We start from the raw sequence: 13,470 nt of genomic DNA on the forward strand, positions 1-13,470 counted from the left end.
AGGTGCTTTAGATTAGCAGTGTGTCCTTCTGTTGCCATAACGCTGAGACAAGCTCTATTCACTATGCTGGTTCGCGGTCATCTTACGTAAGAAACGGCAACAGAGCATTCGGTCTGTCCTCGCAGGTGGAGGCTTTGAGAATGGAAGGCGTGGGTCGTGCCAGCAAGCTGAAAGGACCCTTGAGGCAATAACAGACAGTTATGCAAGGTATATATACATGGTTAATAACATACATACACTGATTATGAATTCAGTGGTGCTGACAGTTCCAAAAGAATTCAGGAGCCATCCAAAAAACGGCAGATCTCAAGACCATCAGTTCAAACGTCACAGTTCAAGGTGAGGTGTAGACACTTAGCCTCAATGTAGACCAAAATTGTCTTCAGATGGTTCAGACGGTCAGGAACAACCCAAGAACCCCAACGGCTCAGGCCTGCCATAAACTGGAAGCTGCTGGAGCACTTAGTACTCCAAGTAGTTTTTTCTCCCGTAATTACATGACATGATACACACCTATCAGCCATAACATTAGTACCACTTACAGGTGATGCAATCCATGGAGGTCCCACCTCACAACGTACAGGGCTTAATGGATCTGCTGCTAACATCCCGATGCCAGATACCACAGGACACCACAAGAGGTCTTGTGGAGTCTATGCCTCGAATGGCCAGATCTGTTGGGCAGCACAAGGGGGACCTACACAATGTTAGGCATCTGGTGGGCTGATTGGTATGCATGTATAGGCGATACTGGAACAGTTACAGGAATTGAGTCTGACTCCAGTAATAAGGCAGCAGCATGGCTATAGCAGCATAATCAGCATGCCACGAATGGGCAAGTGTGTGTGGTGTTTTGGCTGACTCTGGTGAGAATCTGAGCGAAATGATAATTTGGCCTGAGTCGAATCAGGCGATAAGAATAGCAGCGCTGCCTGGAGGGCCAACAGAGCTTGCTAAACGCTTGCTGTGCTTTTCGGGCCGAGCTCTGCTTTGACAGATTGAGAAACGGAAGAGGGAAAAAGGCACTGTTTCTTCTGTTTGGCTGTCTGCCATCAATCGGTCAGACTTTGGCCTAAACTTGTAAGCTAAATTGTGGCTAAACTGCTAAAAGCAGATGTCTCTTTTATTTGAGAAAATGTATAGCCTCTTAAAAACGATGGTGTTTGAAAAGGAAATGCTGGTCTCAATGGCAACACTTCCACTGAGACCAGAAGGATGACAAGATAAGGTTACCCATAACCTTCCCATCCCTTCACTCTTAACCCCAATCACCCACTACATTGCAAGCTCTTCACAGGGGTCATCAGGTAGGCACCTCCCTCCGTCAGTGTTTTGCTGATTCAAGCCCACGACTACTCCACTCCACTCGCCTCCCCTCCAAGCTCACTTCAGGGGATTTCACAGGATTTCACTCACAACCTCAGCACCACTATACCAACAACACAGGCACCAAGCAGCCTACACCTCCCACCATACTACACCTTCAAACACACTCTGCCCTTCCCCACCTAACCTCAGCCCTTCCCAGCCACAACCACTGAATAGCTCTTTCTGCCACCCTCAGCACCTGTCCTCTATATCTCCTATCTCCTATCTCTGCTGGCCTAATATACACCTGCCACCTACGCTCTCTCACCTCCAGAGAAGCCACCAGATCCGCATACCTCAACCTTTTCCTTTCATAAGCTCCATCAACGTGCCTACATCTGCCAACAACTTCCGTTCTTGTGCAGCATTGTGCCCATTTACCAATTTTCGAACACTGCACTCGTCCTGCCACCAACAATGGGCATGTCATTAACCTCTAAGGGCTATAAAATAAATGAATACCAAAAAACCCTAATGCCTTTTTGTTGCTTTTCCCCACTGCATCAAACTCGTACCACACCGCGATGTTATCTAACTTGGTAACTTGGTCGTCGAGGGTGCTGGTAATTACAAATGCTTTTTTTGCAAACAGTTCCTCTGCATTAAAAGCATGCTCGGCGTAGAACAGGCCAGCTATAGCCTGCAGTGGAGCCTAGAGTCAAATCTGCTCAAGTGTTAACATCCATTCATAAATATTAAAAGATCGGACTGAGCAGCAGACAGAAAGAGAAGAGGTCAGAAGGAAAGTGGGAGGCAGAGAAGACGAGTAGCACGTAGACTGGTGAGAGAGCAGCTCAGAGAGCGATCAAGCAATTCAGGAAGCTGGAGAGAGAGTGAATGGGTGTGGGTGGCTGGTTCTGCTTGCATTTCCTTTGGTCTTCATGCCGGAGACAAAACTGTCAATCCTTCCCAATGAACCAGTCCTGCACCCTTGCTAACCCATTTCCTAACACATGGGCTTTCGCACATGGCAGACCAAGCTCACCCAGAGGCAAGAGAATGAAGAGGAGACTACTACTTTGTCATGGTCATTTACTGCTCTGTTTCTTCCACATCTTAGCGGGCCATCACTAGCTTCAGGACAAATATCGCTGAGCTTTGTTTGACATGAAAAGGCCTTAAAAGCTGCGAACCCATTTTCATCTCTGTAAAATGTCACCATCAACTGCATCTACGCTTTTTATTGTTTACACCATTTGAAAATGCCAGACAGAAATGACCTGGAATAAAGTGCTTGCAATAGTTTTACTCTCCATCATTTTCCCTTCTTCTGTAAAGTTCCCATTTCAGTGAGATCTTTCAGCACCTCAGAAGCCCAGACTGCTTTAACCCCAGTCAATCCAGCCCATCATAACACTGGCATTAGATACACTATTGGTGCTGTTGACAGGGGCAATATTTACATGTGCTTCAGCGTGAGGCCAAGCCTTGGGCCTTTTAAGGCTAATGATGGGATACGAAAGCTCAGGATCGTTGATCCGTCTTTGCCCACACTAAGAGCCGACTGCCTTGTAAACCCGTGGAATCGTCCGCTCCATTGCACTGATGTCCCCGCATCATGGAGCAACCCATCTCTGGTGCTGCACCGATGAGAGAGTAAATAAACCACTGTGTCCATTACCTATTTACACTTAATATCCCGATGCTAAGCCAATGAAGCCTTAGAATCAAGTCCTGAATTGAGCTGAACTGGACTAATTAGAACAGAATGTGTCTGAACTGATTTAAACTGAATTAAACTGAACTGAATTCAACTACATTTGAATCAAGATGTTTTGGTAACACTTTTTGGAAACAGTCGACTGCCAGTGGACCGAAATGCAACCCGAAGTGAACTGAAGCAAACTGAACTAGACTAGAATTAACTGAACTGAATCAAAGAGAACAGATTTGAGCTAAATTGAGCACAACTGAACTGCTACACTAATACTTTAAGCCTAAGCTTTGAGACAATCTGTAAGCCTAAGATGTGAGACTAGAATTAGCCGGACTGAATTACCACAACAGCCTAAGGGCCTAAGGGCACCAGTAGCTGGTGAGCGTAATGGAACCATGCTAAACTGAACTGAACTCAAATGAACTGAAATGAATCAAACAGAATTAACTATTAGAGCAGCTGCAGGTTCTCTAATATTGAACTGAATTGAGCCAAATTGAATTCATATTGAGCTAAACAAGGATAAACATGAAACTGAATCAAACCTAACTGAATTTTATTAAGATTTGAAACCACTAAGAGATACAAAAAGTGAAACTGAATCAAATTAACTGAATCAAATTGAAATAAATCAGTTAAAATGAACTGAATTAGACTACACATGACTTAACTGAGCTTAATTAAACCTATGAATTTAACTTGATTAGCTGAATTTGATAGAACTGAATCGAATTGAAATGAACCGAATTATACTACAGTTTTAACATGCAGATGTGAACTGATCTGAATTATTATGAAACGGAGTGAACACTGATCCGAATAGAACTAAACGAGACGGAGTAAATCGAATTGAACCGCATAGAATTAGCGTCTGAATGGAGCTCAATTAAACCGAATTGACGTAAAGCGAATTAAACCGAATTCGCTCATTTTGAAGCACCGTGGGAGAGCCAGCAGCTGCTGAACAGAGTCGAATCAGACTGAACTGATCTGAAATAAACCGAATTGGATTAGTCCGGTCAGCTCGCAGACCCCGGCCCCAGTAGCTGTCTCGAGGGGAGGCTGAGGTGCTCGTGCTGTGTTTCAGTCTTACCTAATGATATCGTCGTTGTGGCCCAAATAAAACTTCTGGCTGTGCTCTCTGGTGTTGTACACGACGCCCACTCCAGCCACGAAGTACACTATCTCCTTGCCCGCCGTGTAGAAGAGGTTGTTGCGGCACTGGTGGCCACGGTAGCCGTGGATCCACTCGAGCCTGAGCTGGCAGCGCGGAGCGGTCTTATCGGCCATGCTCTCCCGCATTCACCATCAACTCCCACCGTGCAGCATCGGAGCACCAGCTGGAGGCAAGCCCAGATCTGCCTCGGCGACGGCGGGCTGCCCGGCTCTGCCTTGTGGAAGGGGATGGGCGTGTGCTTGCTGCTACGGAAAATCTGCCTTCTCCTGCTTCTCCTGCTGTGTGTTGGGGGGTCTTCAGAGCCCAGCTACAGCGCGAGCCTACATTTGCATACACCTAAAAGCAAAACAGGTCGTGGAGAAATATACTATCATGCCATCATGCAGCCACAGATGAGCCTAGAACCGATGGCTGCTGACGAACACCGCGGGTCTCCGGTGGCTCATCCAGGGCTTTCCGAGATGCCCCAAGTCTGAGACCCCTTCTGGTCCGACCTTACAGGCAACGAGGAGACCCAGGTAAGCCCATGCAGGCTAGATGACCCACGTTCCTCATCAACAGCCAGTCTCAGCGTCGCCTCCCTCCACGAGCCCAGCGAGCAAACCTCCGTCCCGCATCCCTGCGCGTCTGCACCGTCCCCGGAACGAGCAGAAATCCCCAAATCCCTTCTCCCTTAAGTTTCAGAACCTCATGATGCTGGAGCTACTCAGGACCCAAGACGTGGATCCTGAAACGATTCAGAGGGAGGAAGCCAGAAGCAGCACAAAAAGCCGTCCGTTGTGGATAATCCCCCCTAAAACCGGATTCAGCGCAGCGCGGATGACTCAAACAGGGTCTGGGCTTAAGCCTTGGCGTAGGATTTTGAGGAATACGGGCTCTGGGTTGGAGTTCCCAATCCAGTTTGGTTACTACGACGCCTTGTGGCCCATGTCTGATGATGCTGACACGTAAGAAAGGGTGTCCGCACGCAAGGGATCACGGGAATTGGAGTCCCAAGCGCTTAAGACGGCAACCGTGGCTCTGGCGCAGAGAACTACAAATCCCATGCAGCCCTGGCGCTGTCCAAGGTCCTGAGCACGGGTCCCTAGAAGGACGCAGATCTACAGTAAGCCGAGCTTAAACCGAGAAAATAGTCCCACGGAGCTGCTCCTCATCCAGCACCCAAGCTCAAACCGAGGCCGGACCGTCACCTCAGCCTGGAGCACGGTCACGGATTGGAGGGCATCCCCCACCCCTCCCCATTCACTGCCGCTCGCGGACTTGAGCCGAGCGGCCTGGGGGTGGCATGTTGAGACGGGATCACGTGACCCTACTACGACCGTGCATCTGTCAGCAGCAGTGGCAGCAGTGTTTCCCAGCAATGCTCATGGATTCCCCTCCCTGCGCTGCATGGTGTTGGTCCATGAAGCAAAAATTACATCAGTGATTTAGCACATGCTCATACACTGTATGGACAAAAGTAATGGGACGCCTGCTCGTTCACTGCTGCTTCTGAACTCGAGGGTGTTAAAAAAGAGCACTGTCTCTACTGCCCAGGGAGGAAAGCTTCCTACTAGATTTTAAGAGCATCACTGTGAGGATTTGATTGCATTCAGAGACCTAACCCTCAATCCCCAATCCGCCAACCATCATTCCAGAGAACACAGCTCTTCCACTGCTCCACAGCGCAATGCTGGGGGGCTTTATACCCCTCTATAGCCCATGCCTGGCATTAGGCAGCATGCTGCCAATAATAGCTAAGCTGGTGTGTGTTTGTGTGTGTGTGTGCATTTGCACATGTGTCAGCAACGGGTGCAACATAAAGTAGCTGAATGTATTTATTCATTAGATAGGGCGTCCACAAACATTTGGACATGTAGTGTATGTTGAGATTTAAAGGAGTAGTTTAACAAAAAGTCAAATGAACGAGACTGATCGCTGACCCCAGATGCAGTCAATGAACCGAGACATGTTTGGTATCTGACGTGTGCTTCTTTAGTTTAGAATGAGAGATGCTAATGCTAATGTTGCTAACAAACACTGGATTTAGACTGTCACCAATCTCACCTCTGTAAATACACACCCAAAACCTGACACCGGTTCTTCAAAAAGCGTCCTAGAAGTCATCAAGAAATGTAGCTATGTGGAGAAGCTTACTGCCAGAAGTCATACCGTGTTCTAAAGCTCAGCGATTTGCTTGAACTGAAGGCATGACTGGTCAGATAGAGATCTGTGAGCATGAAGAACCTTTTAAAGGTCAAAGGAACCAAGGAACAAAGTTCTTCACACTGGAACCAAGGGTTGCTCTTCTATTGCATCCTGAACCAGAACCCTTGGAAGCACCCTTATGTTTAAGAGTGTACTGGGTGTGTGGTGTACAGGTGTGGTCAGCAGTAGTTGTGTGTTCTTCAGTGATAAGATAAGGGTCTGTAGGGTCTACATATCACCATAATCCCAGGCATATGGTGCTCCCAGATGGCGTTCCCTAAGAAACAGAGAGAGAGCCTCTCTCAGCAGCTCACCACACCAACCTGCCATACCTCCTTATCTCTTACACCTGGCTCAGGAGACATACACACCTTACAGCACCACCTAGTCTAGGGTATGCTTGAGTTTGCTGCTGGTTTAGCTGATCAAGCAGATCAAGCTTGACAACCAGCAAGACCACGCTGGCTGACCAACAACAAGGTGGTTGACTCATAAAATAATTGATACAATAAATAAACAATTCCTCTGTTATTTAAAGTATTTTGTCAATAATTACAAATTAATTTATATATTTTCTATGCTGTAAAAATTACAATAATTATCTGTAAATTATAAAAAGGCTTAGTATCCATACTAAATATATTTTAGAGATTCTTTTATATTTTATTTGTTATAAAAACAATAAATATATATATAATATATATTTTCATTCATGTTTCTGCAGAGAAACGCCTTAATCCTAAAGATTTTATAGATCAAACACCAGACAACACTAAAAGTTCTGCAGCAAATAAATACCTCATTTCCATTGGCTCCTGGCACCATGTATTTGCATACAGGGTGTGTCCTCCAGCAAACCAGCAAACTCACCAGCATAGGCTATGTTCTGGCCTGGCTATTCAGTTTTTCCACCACCTTAACCATCAAAGACCACCCAAGACCTTCTGAAACCAGCTACCAGGAAAAAAAAAGCTGGTCTTGAGCTGGATGTTTCTGCAGGGTTCAATACAATAGGTGTTTCTGATAAAGTGGCCGGTGAGTGTATGCATCTGTTTAGAGCTTGAACACACCGATACAAGAGTCGGCAGACGGCAGTAATGTTTAAAAGCATTTTAATGACATCGCACATATTTAACAGAGAGGGGTAAGGTCTACAGGTGCAGTTTCATACATCTGAGTCGGGCAGGGGGTTAACTATACGCCCCCTTAAGGCCCTGACCTCGCAAAGGATTTCATTCCTATTATGTTGTTTTTGATTGTGCAGTAGATGAATTTCTTTTTCTTCGTTTTTTTTTCTTCATTACAATACATACAGTGACAGAGAAATGCACACTATGTATCAAATAGCGGGATAATGTAGCAAAAAAGAAAAAGAACTCGAATGCGTAGTGCTATAGCCAACAAGCAAGCAACCCTATTTTTTCTTTTTTGAGTAACTTTACCTTTTTCCAGTAAATGCTTTGAGTTCCACTTTCCACTTAACATTGATGCTATAGAGTGTTTATAATACATCTAGCTTTTTCAATACTCTGTACTAGAATTATTTGAAACATATATTATGATGCAACTTAGGAGAAATGACAAACAAAAAAAAAACAAAGGAAGGAAAACGTAAAAAACAAACAAAGAAACAAAGAAAACAACAACAATGGATTTCTAGTCCTTTTGTACTGTATATAGCAACATTCTTACAGGTCAAAGGAATCTGGTTGGAGATCCACCAGCTTTCACTGAAGGACACAAGACAAGCATGGCCCCAAATGATGTTAATCTACCTTCATATCAGCAAGGATTTCTACAACTTTGGAGCGTTTGATTCCTAAAAAGGTACATCTCTCCAAACCGGGTGTAGCGACTAACTGAAGCGAATGGAATTTCTGCGAAGGTTTTGTTCGTCTGGAATTCTCGAGTTCACGTCCACTTGCAGGTAAAACCTGCACGATAGTTTTCTGTTGTTTCTTTTTTTTTTTTATCTCTCGAAGCATCACTCACTGTCTTGCTCCACCCCGACGACAAAGAGAGAGGATGCGGGGCGACCCCCCTCTCCAAGACAGCCTCACAAAATTGAGGAAAGTGTTTTAAATATCCACACCCTTCAACGACACACAGTTACAAAAAAGAGTGATATTTAATCAATAATCAATAATTAAATTGTAGATTTCAAATTCAAATGACAATAAAAACAGAACAGCTTAAAAAAACACATCTGGTCCTCTGGAATTTTTCCAAACTCGACTTGAAGGTGGAGCTCCCTGACATACAACACACCCTAGCTAAAAATCGTATCTTTTTATTATTTTTTTTGGTTATTTTTAAACATAATTTTTTAACATAATCGTTTTGTTTTTTTTTCCTCCTTTAATGCAACTTTGGAACCCGATCAGAGGGACTTTAGGCACAGAGTGTGGTGTACTTGTTCTTGAGCTTGCATGCTGGAATATCACTCAAGGTGGACAGACACAATGAGAAAAAAGAAAAGCAAAGAAGGAAGAGAAAAGAAAACAAATGATGAAGGATGAAGAAGGGAGGGGGAAGGGGGGGAGGGGGGGGGCAGGGGGAAGCGAGGGAACGGAATGTTTCCGTTGCTATGGGAACAGGCCTCTACTGCTTCTTCTTGCTGAAGAGACTGAAGCGTTTCTCTTTGTCTTTCTCCTTGTCTTTCTCCCGCTTGCCCGGGCTGGACTCGGTCGTCAGGGTGACGGTTGCCGGGAGCGTTTGGGCGCGGCTGGAGACGGGAGTGCTCTGGTTGCTGGGGGTGATTTCTGACTTGTCAGAGGCCGACGAGCCAGTGGTCGCGTTTTGAATGGCCTGGATCCACGTGTTCATCTCCTCCTGCAGAAACATCACACAGAGGTTCAGCAACCGTCAGGACACATCGGACACGTCTGCAGTCTGGAGCTAATGCTAACCTCTTGCTGACGTCTTTTTAAAGCAAACAACGACACCTGTGCTGTTCCAAACCTGGCGAGTGCGCCCCCTAGTGGTTGAAAATTCAGTTCTGCTGTGTCTGGAACTCTGCCAACTCTGCCTTAATTGATGATGAATATTTTTCACTATTGCGCAACCTTCTGAAGTCTGATGATACAAAGCATCTGATTGGCTGCTTTCTACTCTGCCTGCTCCTCACTCCAAGTCCCGCCTCAAAACAAACGATACAGATTTACAGCCACATTCAGAAATAATTCTATAGTTCTGAATAAACAGAACCTATAAGCCTTATTAGAAACCCGTTGAACTCAAATATTTAAATATACATAAACATACATATATATTCACTAGCTGTCTAAATGTTTGTGGACACCCCCTGTAATGAATACATTCAGCTGCTTCAAGCAGTGCTTATTGCTGACACCGATGTGCAAATGCACAAATACACACACAGCTTGTCTAGTCCGTGAAGAGAGGTATTGCCAATAGATTAGGATTCTCTGGAGCAGATAAACATGAACCTATTGGCACCATGCTGCCTAATGCCAGATGTGGGCTATAGGGGTATAAAGCCTTCCAGCATTGAGCTGTGGAAGAACTGTGGTCTCTGGAATGATAGATGGTGCTTCATTCAATACTTTTGGGATAAGTTGGGAAGTCAGGAATTAGATGGGGTGGTGATCATCCAACATCCTGACCTCACTAACACTCTTGCCGCTGAATGCAATCAAATCCTCTTGGCAAAACAAGATAAAGTCTTTTTAATATCCGTTTTTATATAAATAAACAGGTGTCCCAATACCTTTGTCCATCTAGTGTGTGTCTTGAGTCATTGGGTTTTCTGATCTTTTCAAAATTCCAGAGAACTGCTGGTAACTGATCATGCAGACATGCCAGACAGAGTTAAGCAACACCTCCCTGAACCTGCCTTTCATTCCACCGCCATATTCTTCACCGAACTGTCACAGAGCTAACCTCTAACCTCTAACACCCCTCCAATTGCACAGCATTTACATGGTTCATATTCAAATCTGTTATTATCCTTCAAGGCTTCAAGAATCATGCAGACGTTCCTCCACCAACACTCGCACCTCTGTGAGGCAGTTGCAAAGTGAGGTCAATCACGTTCCTTTGTCTACCACATGGGGGCGCTGCTCAGCAATTTGTCTGAAAGCTCTCCAAACAGACATTCGACAGTAAAAAAAAAAGGGACTTACATCGTCTTTGGCTTGGAAGAGATACTCGTTTCCATCTGTCACTCTGTAAGGAAGGCACAAACACTCTCAGAGGTTTCAGGTGTCAAGAAACAGCGTTCCAAAGATGGATCCAAACATAGCCAAAGGAATTCAGCACTTGACCCTCCGCCTACCTCAGTTTGAAAACATGCTTCTTCTTCTTGTAGTCCACGGCGACCTCGCACACAGCGTCCTTGAGGCTGACCGGGATTTCGTTGTGGTACGGGATTCCCTGGCCAGCGTTCTTGTTGTCTTTGTAGAAGCCCATCTCCTGGTTGTTGATGACGCAGTACACGTTATGCCAGGACCTGCAGGAAAAGGCACGGAGTAGAACATGAGCAATGAGAAGGTCAGTGGAAGCATCGGCCACTTTTGCCAGTCGTGCAGTAGATTATGAGAACCAAGGGCATGTAAGGGAAGCTTTTGAATGGTCGTATTTTTAAACTGTTCCCACAATTCAGTGGCCATGATCACAATGACATAATACACCATCTCCTAGTTTCTACAGTCATTGTCCATTATATTAGCTCCACCATTAGTTAATCTGTTTTTCTGCATACTCTGTTAGCCTCCTTTTACCCTGTTCTTCAATGGTCAGGATCTCACAGTGTCACTGCTGGACTGAGAAAAGTCCACCAACCAGAAATATCGAGTCAGCAGAGTCCTGTGGGCAGCGCCCTGTGGGCACTGATAAAGGACTAGAGGATGACCAACACAAGCTGTGCAACAACAGATGAGCTTTTGTCTCTGGCAGGTGGACCAACTAGGTATGGATGTCTAATAGAATGGACAGTGAGTGGACACAGTGTTTAAACACTCCAGCACTGCTGTGTCTGATCCACTCGTACCAGTGCAACATACACTACTCTCATGCCACCACCCTGTCAATGTATGCAGAGAAACAGATGGATACAGTCTGTAATCATAGAACTACAAAATGCTGCTATATGGTTAGTGGAGTTGATCTAATGGACAGTGAGTGTAGAGACAAGGAGGTGGTAGTAATGTTTTGGCTGAGGGGTGTATGAGATCATACTGTACAGGTGGAGTAGTATTATTAACCTGTAAGGTAGCTACATAATGTACAGCCTATGTATATACCTGTTAGAGGCCTTCTTGTTGTTGCCCTCCCACTCATGCTTGCGGTGCAGGAAGCCCTCCAGCAGGGCGGAGGGAGACTCCTGGCCCTTGGTCGGCAGGGTTGACGACTGGCTGCCCTTGGTGCGTCTGCCTGAGGTTGGGGATGGGATGGGGCTGGGCTCTTTAGAGCTGCGCTCAGGCACGCCGTTCACAATCTCCCCATCTACTCCGTCCTGATGGAGAGAGAGAGAGAGAGGTTGTCTGAATGGAGGCAAATTATGAATATTCTATTTCTCTGTAATGCTAATTCACTTCTACACTGTATGAATATTTATGAAAGCATCAGCAGATGCACACACACAGCTTGTCTAGTCCATGTAGAGAAGTGCTGCCAATAGAATAGGACTCTCTGGAGCAGATAAACATGAACCTATTGGCACCATGCAGACTAATTCCAGGCGTGGGCTAGAGGGGTATAAAGCCCCCCAGCATTAAGCTGTGGAGCAGTGAAAGAACTGTGTTCTCTGGAATAAGGGATGCTCTATCCTGAAGTAAAATGTTTGGAATGAGTTAGGCATTTGGGGACGAGATTATCCAACATCCTGACCTCACTAACACATCCTGAATGATATCAAATCCTCACAATGTAGTAGAAGCCTTCCCTGGACCGTAGGGACAGGTTTTCAGACAAAAGCAGGATAAACTCTTTTTAATACCCTTAATTTTGAAAGAAACAATAAATGAGCAGGTGTCCCAATACTTTTGTCCATATAATGTAGGATTCAGCAACATACACCAATCAGCCTTAACATTAGCACCACCTGCCTAATATTGAGAAGGTCCCCCTTGAGCTGCCACAACAGATCTGCCCATTTGAGAAATGGACTCCACAGGACATTTGAATGCATTGTGTGGTATCTGGCACCAAGTCATTAGCAGTAGATTCTTTACGTCCTGCATCTATGAAAATTCCAGAAAACCCCCACAAGACCTGCCTGTTTTGGAGATGCGTCGTCTAGCCATCACAACTTGGTGCTAGTCAAAGTGGCTCAGATTCCTATGCTGCCCATTTCCCCTGCTTTTAACACCATTATCACCTTCAAGAACTGACTGGTCACTTGCTGCCTAATATGCAGATCCCACCCCTTGACAGATGAAGCCACTGTAGATGAAGATCATCAATGTCAGAATGTCACAACTTTGCATAGTGTCTCACAAAGACAGTAACTACAGTTAGGGCACGATGGAGTTTACAGCTGTTCTATGAGACCAAGTGTTCTGTTGTGAAGGGTGGCAGCATGTGTTTGGGGGTGCAGGATCAGTAACTAACCCGTGGGGATTCCTGGTCCGATGGCAGTCCGTTCTGAGCGATCTGCTCTCCTTCTCTGTGGAGAAACAATGTGGACAAAATGAGAACTCAGACCTGAGACTGGAATAAGCGCATGTTTATATCAAATGTAAGTGAGACTAGCACGCTGTAAAAATACATGAAACTCTCCAAACATCTCGCAAGCAGACACTCCCGCAACTGGATGTCTTCTGGACTATACTTGACCTTTTTGTGGAAATGTCTCTGTATATCTTGTGCAGTGCTCTGAAGGTCAGGATGTCGCTGTGTGTTGATTAGTCTAGTTGTGGCGTCGGTGCGCTTACCTCTGCTGTTCCTGGATCTCCTGCTCTGGCTCTGGCGTTGGGGGTTTTCTCCTTCTCTCTTCTTCCTCTTGCAGTCTTCTCACTTCCAATAACTCCATCTGAGAAAAGCGGAAGGAAAGGTCAACGAGTCAGAGTCACTGCTAAAGCGCTCACGGCAAGTTGTCTCTCTAAACTGCTTATGGATT

The 13,470-nt window shown here is 45.5% G+C and overlaps 2 protein-coding genes across 3 annotated transcripts in view; both read right to left on the reverse strand.

The window, feature by feature from the left end:
- The window catches only part of eml6 (EMAP like 6), a 48,998-nt gene extending 43,791 nt beyond the window's left edge, over window positions 1–5,207 (reverse strand). The window contains exon 1 of the mRNA XM_072660520.1: window positions 4,119–5,207. Within this exon, the coding sequence (XP_072516621.1) occupies window positions 4,119–4,327 (209 nt within the window). The 5' untranslated portion in view covers window positions 4,328–5,207. The remainder of the gene's footprint in view (window positions 1–4,118) is intronic.
- A 2,277-nt stretch (window positions 5,208–7,484) lies between these two features.
- The window catches only part of sptbn1 (spectrin, beta, non-erythrocytic 1), an 89,250-nt gene continuing 83,264 nt past the window's right edge, over window positions 7,485–13,470 (reverse strand). For both annotated transcript variants that reach the window (XM_072660402.1, XM_072660403.1), the window contains 6 exons: window positions 13,286–13,383; window positions 12,963–13,017; window positions 11,654–11,865; window positions 10,687–10,860; window positions 10,535–10,577; window positions 7,485–9,221 (listed from right to left, as the gene is read on the reverse strand). In XM_072660402.1, coding sequence (XP_072516503.1) covers window positions 8,991–9,221; window positions 10,535–10,577; window positions 10,687–10,860; window positions 11,654–11,865; window positions 12,963–13,017; window positions 13,286–13,383 — 813 coding nt within the window. In that variant the 3' untranslated portion in view covers window positions 7,485–8,990. The remainder of the gene's footprint in view (window positions 9,222–10,534; window positions 10,578–10,686; window positions 10,861–11,653; window positions 11,866–12,962; window positions 13,018–13,285; window positions 13,384–13,470) is intronic.

The sequence above is a fragment of the Salminus brasiliensis genome, chromosome 17 (genome assembly GCF_030463535.1).
Source record: "Salminus brasiliensis chromosome 17, fSalBra1.hap2, whole genome shotgun sequence".
Classification (NCBI taxonomy): domain Eukaryota; kingdom Metazoa; phylum Chordata; class Actinopteri; order Characiformes; family Bryconidae; genus Salminus; species Salminus brasiliensis.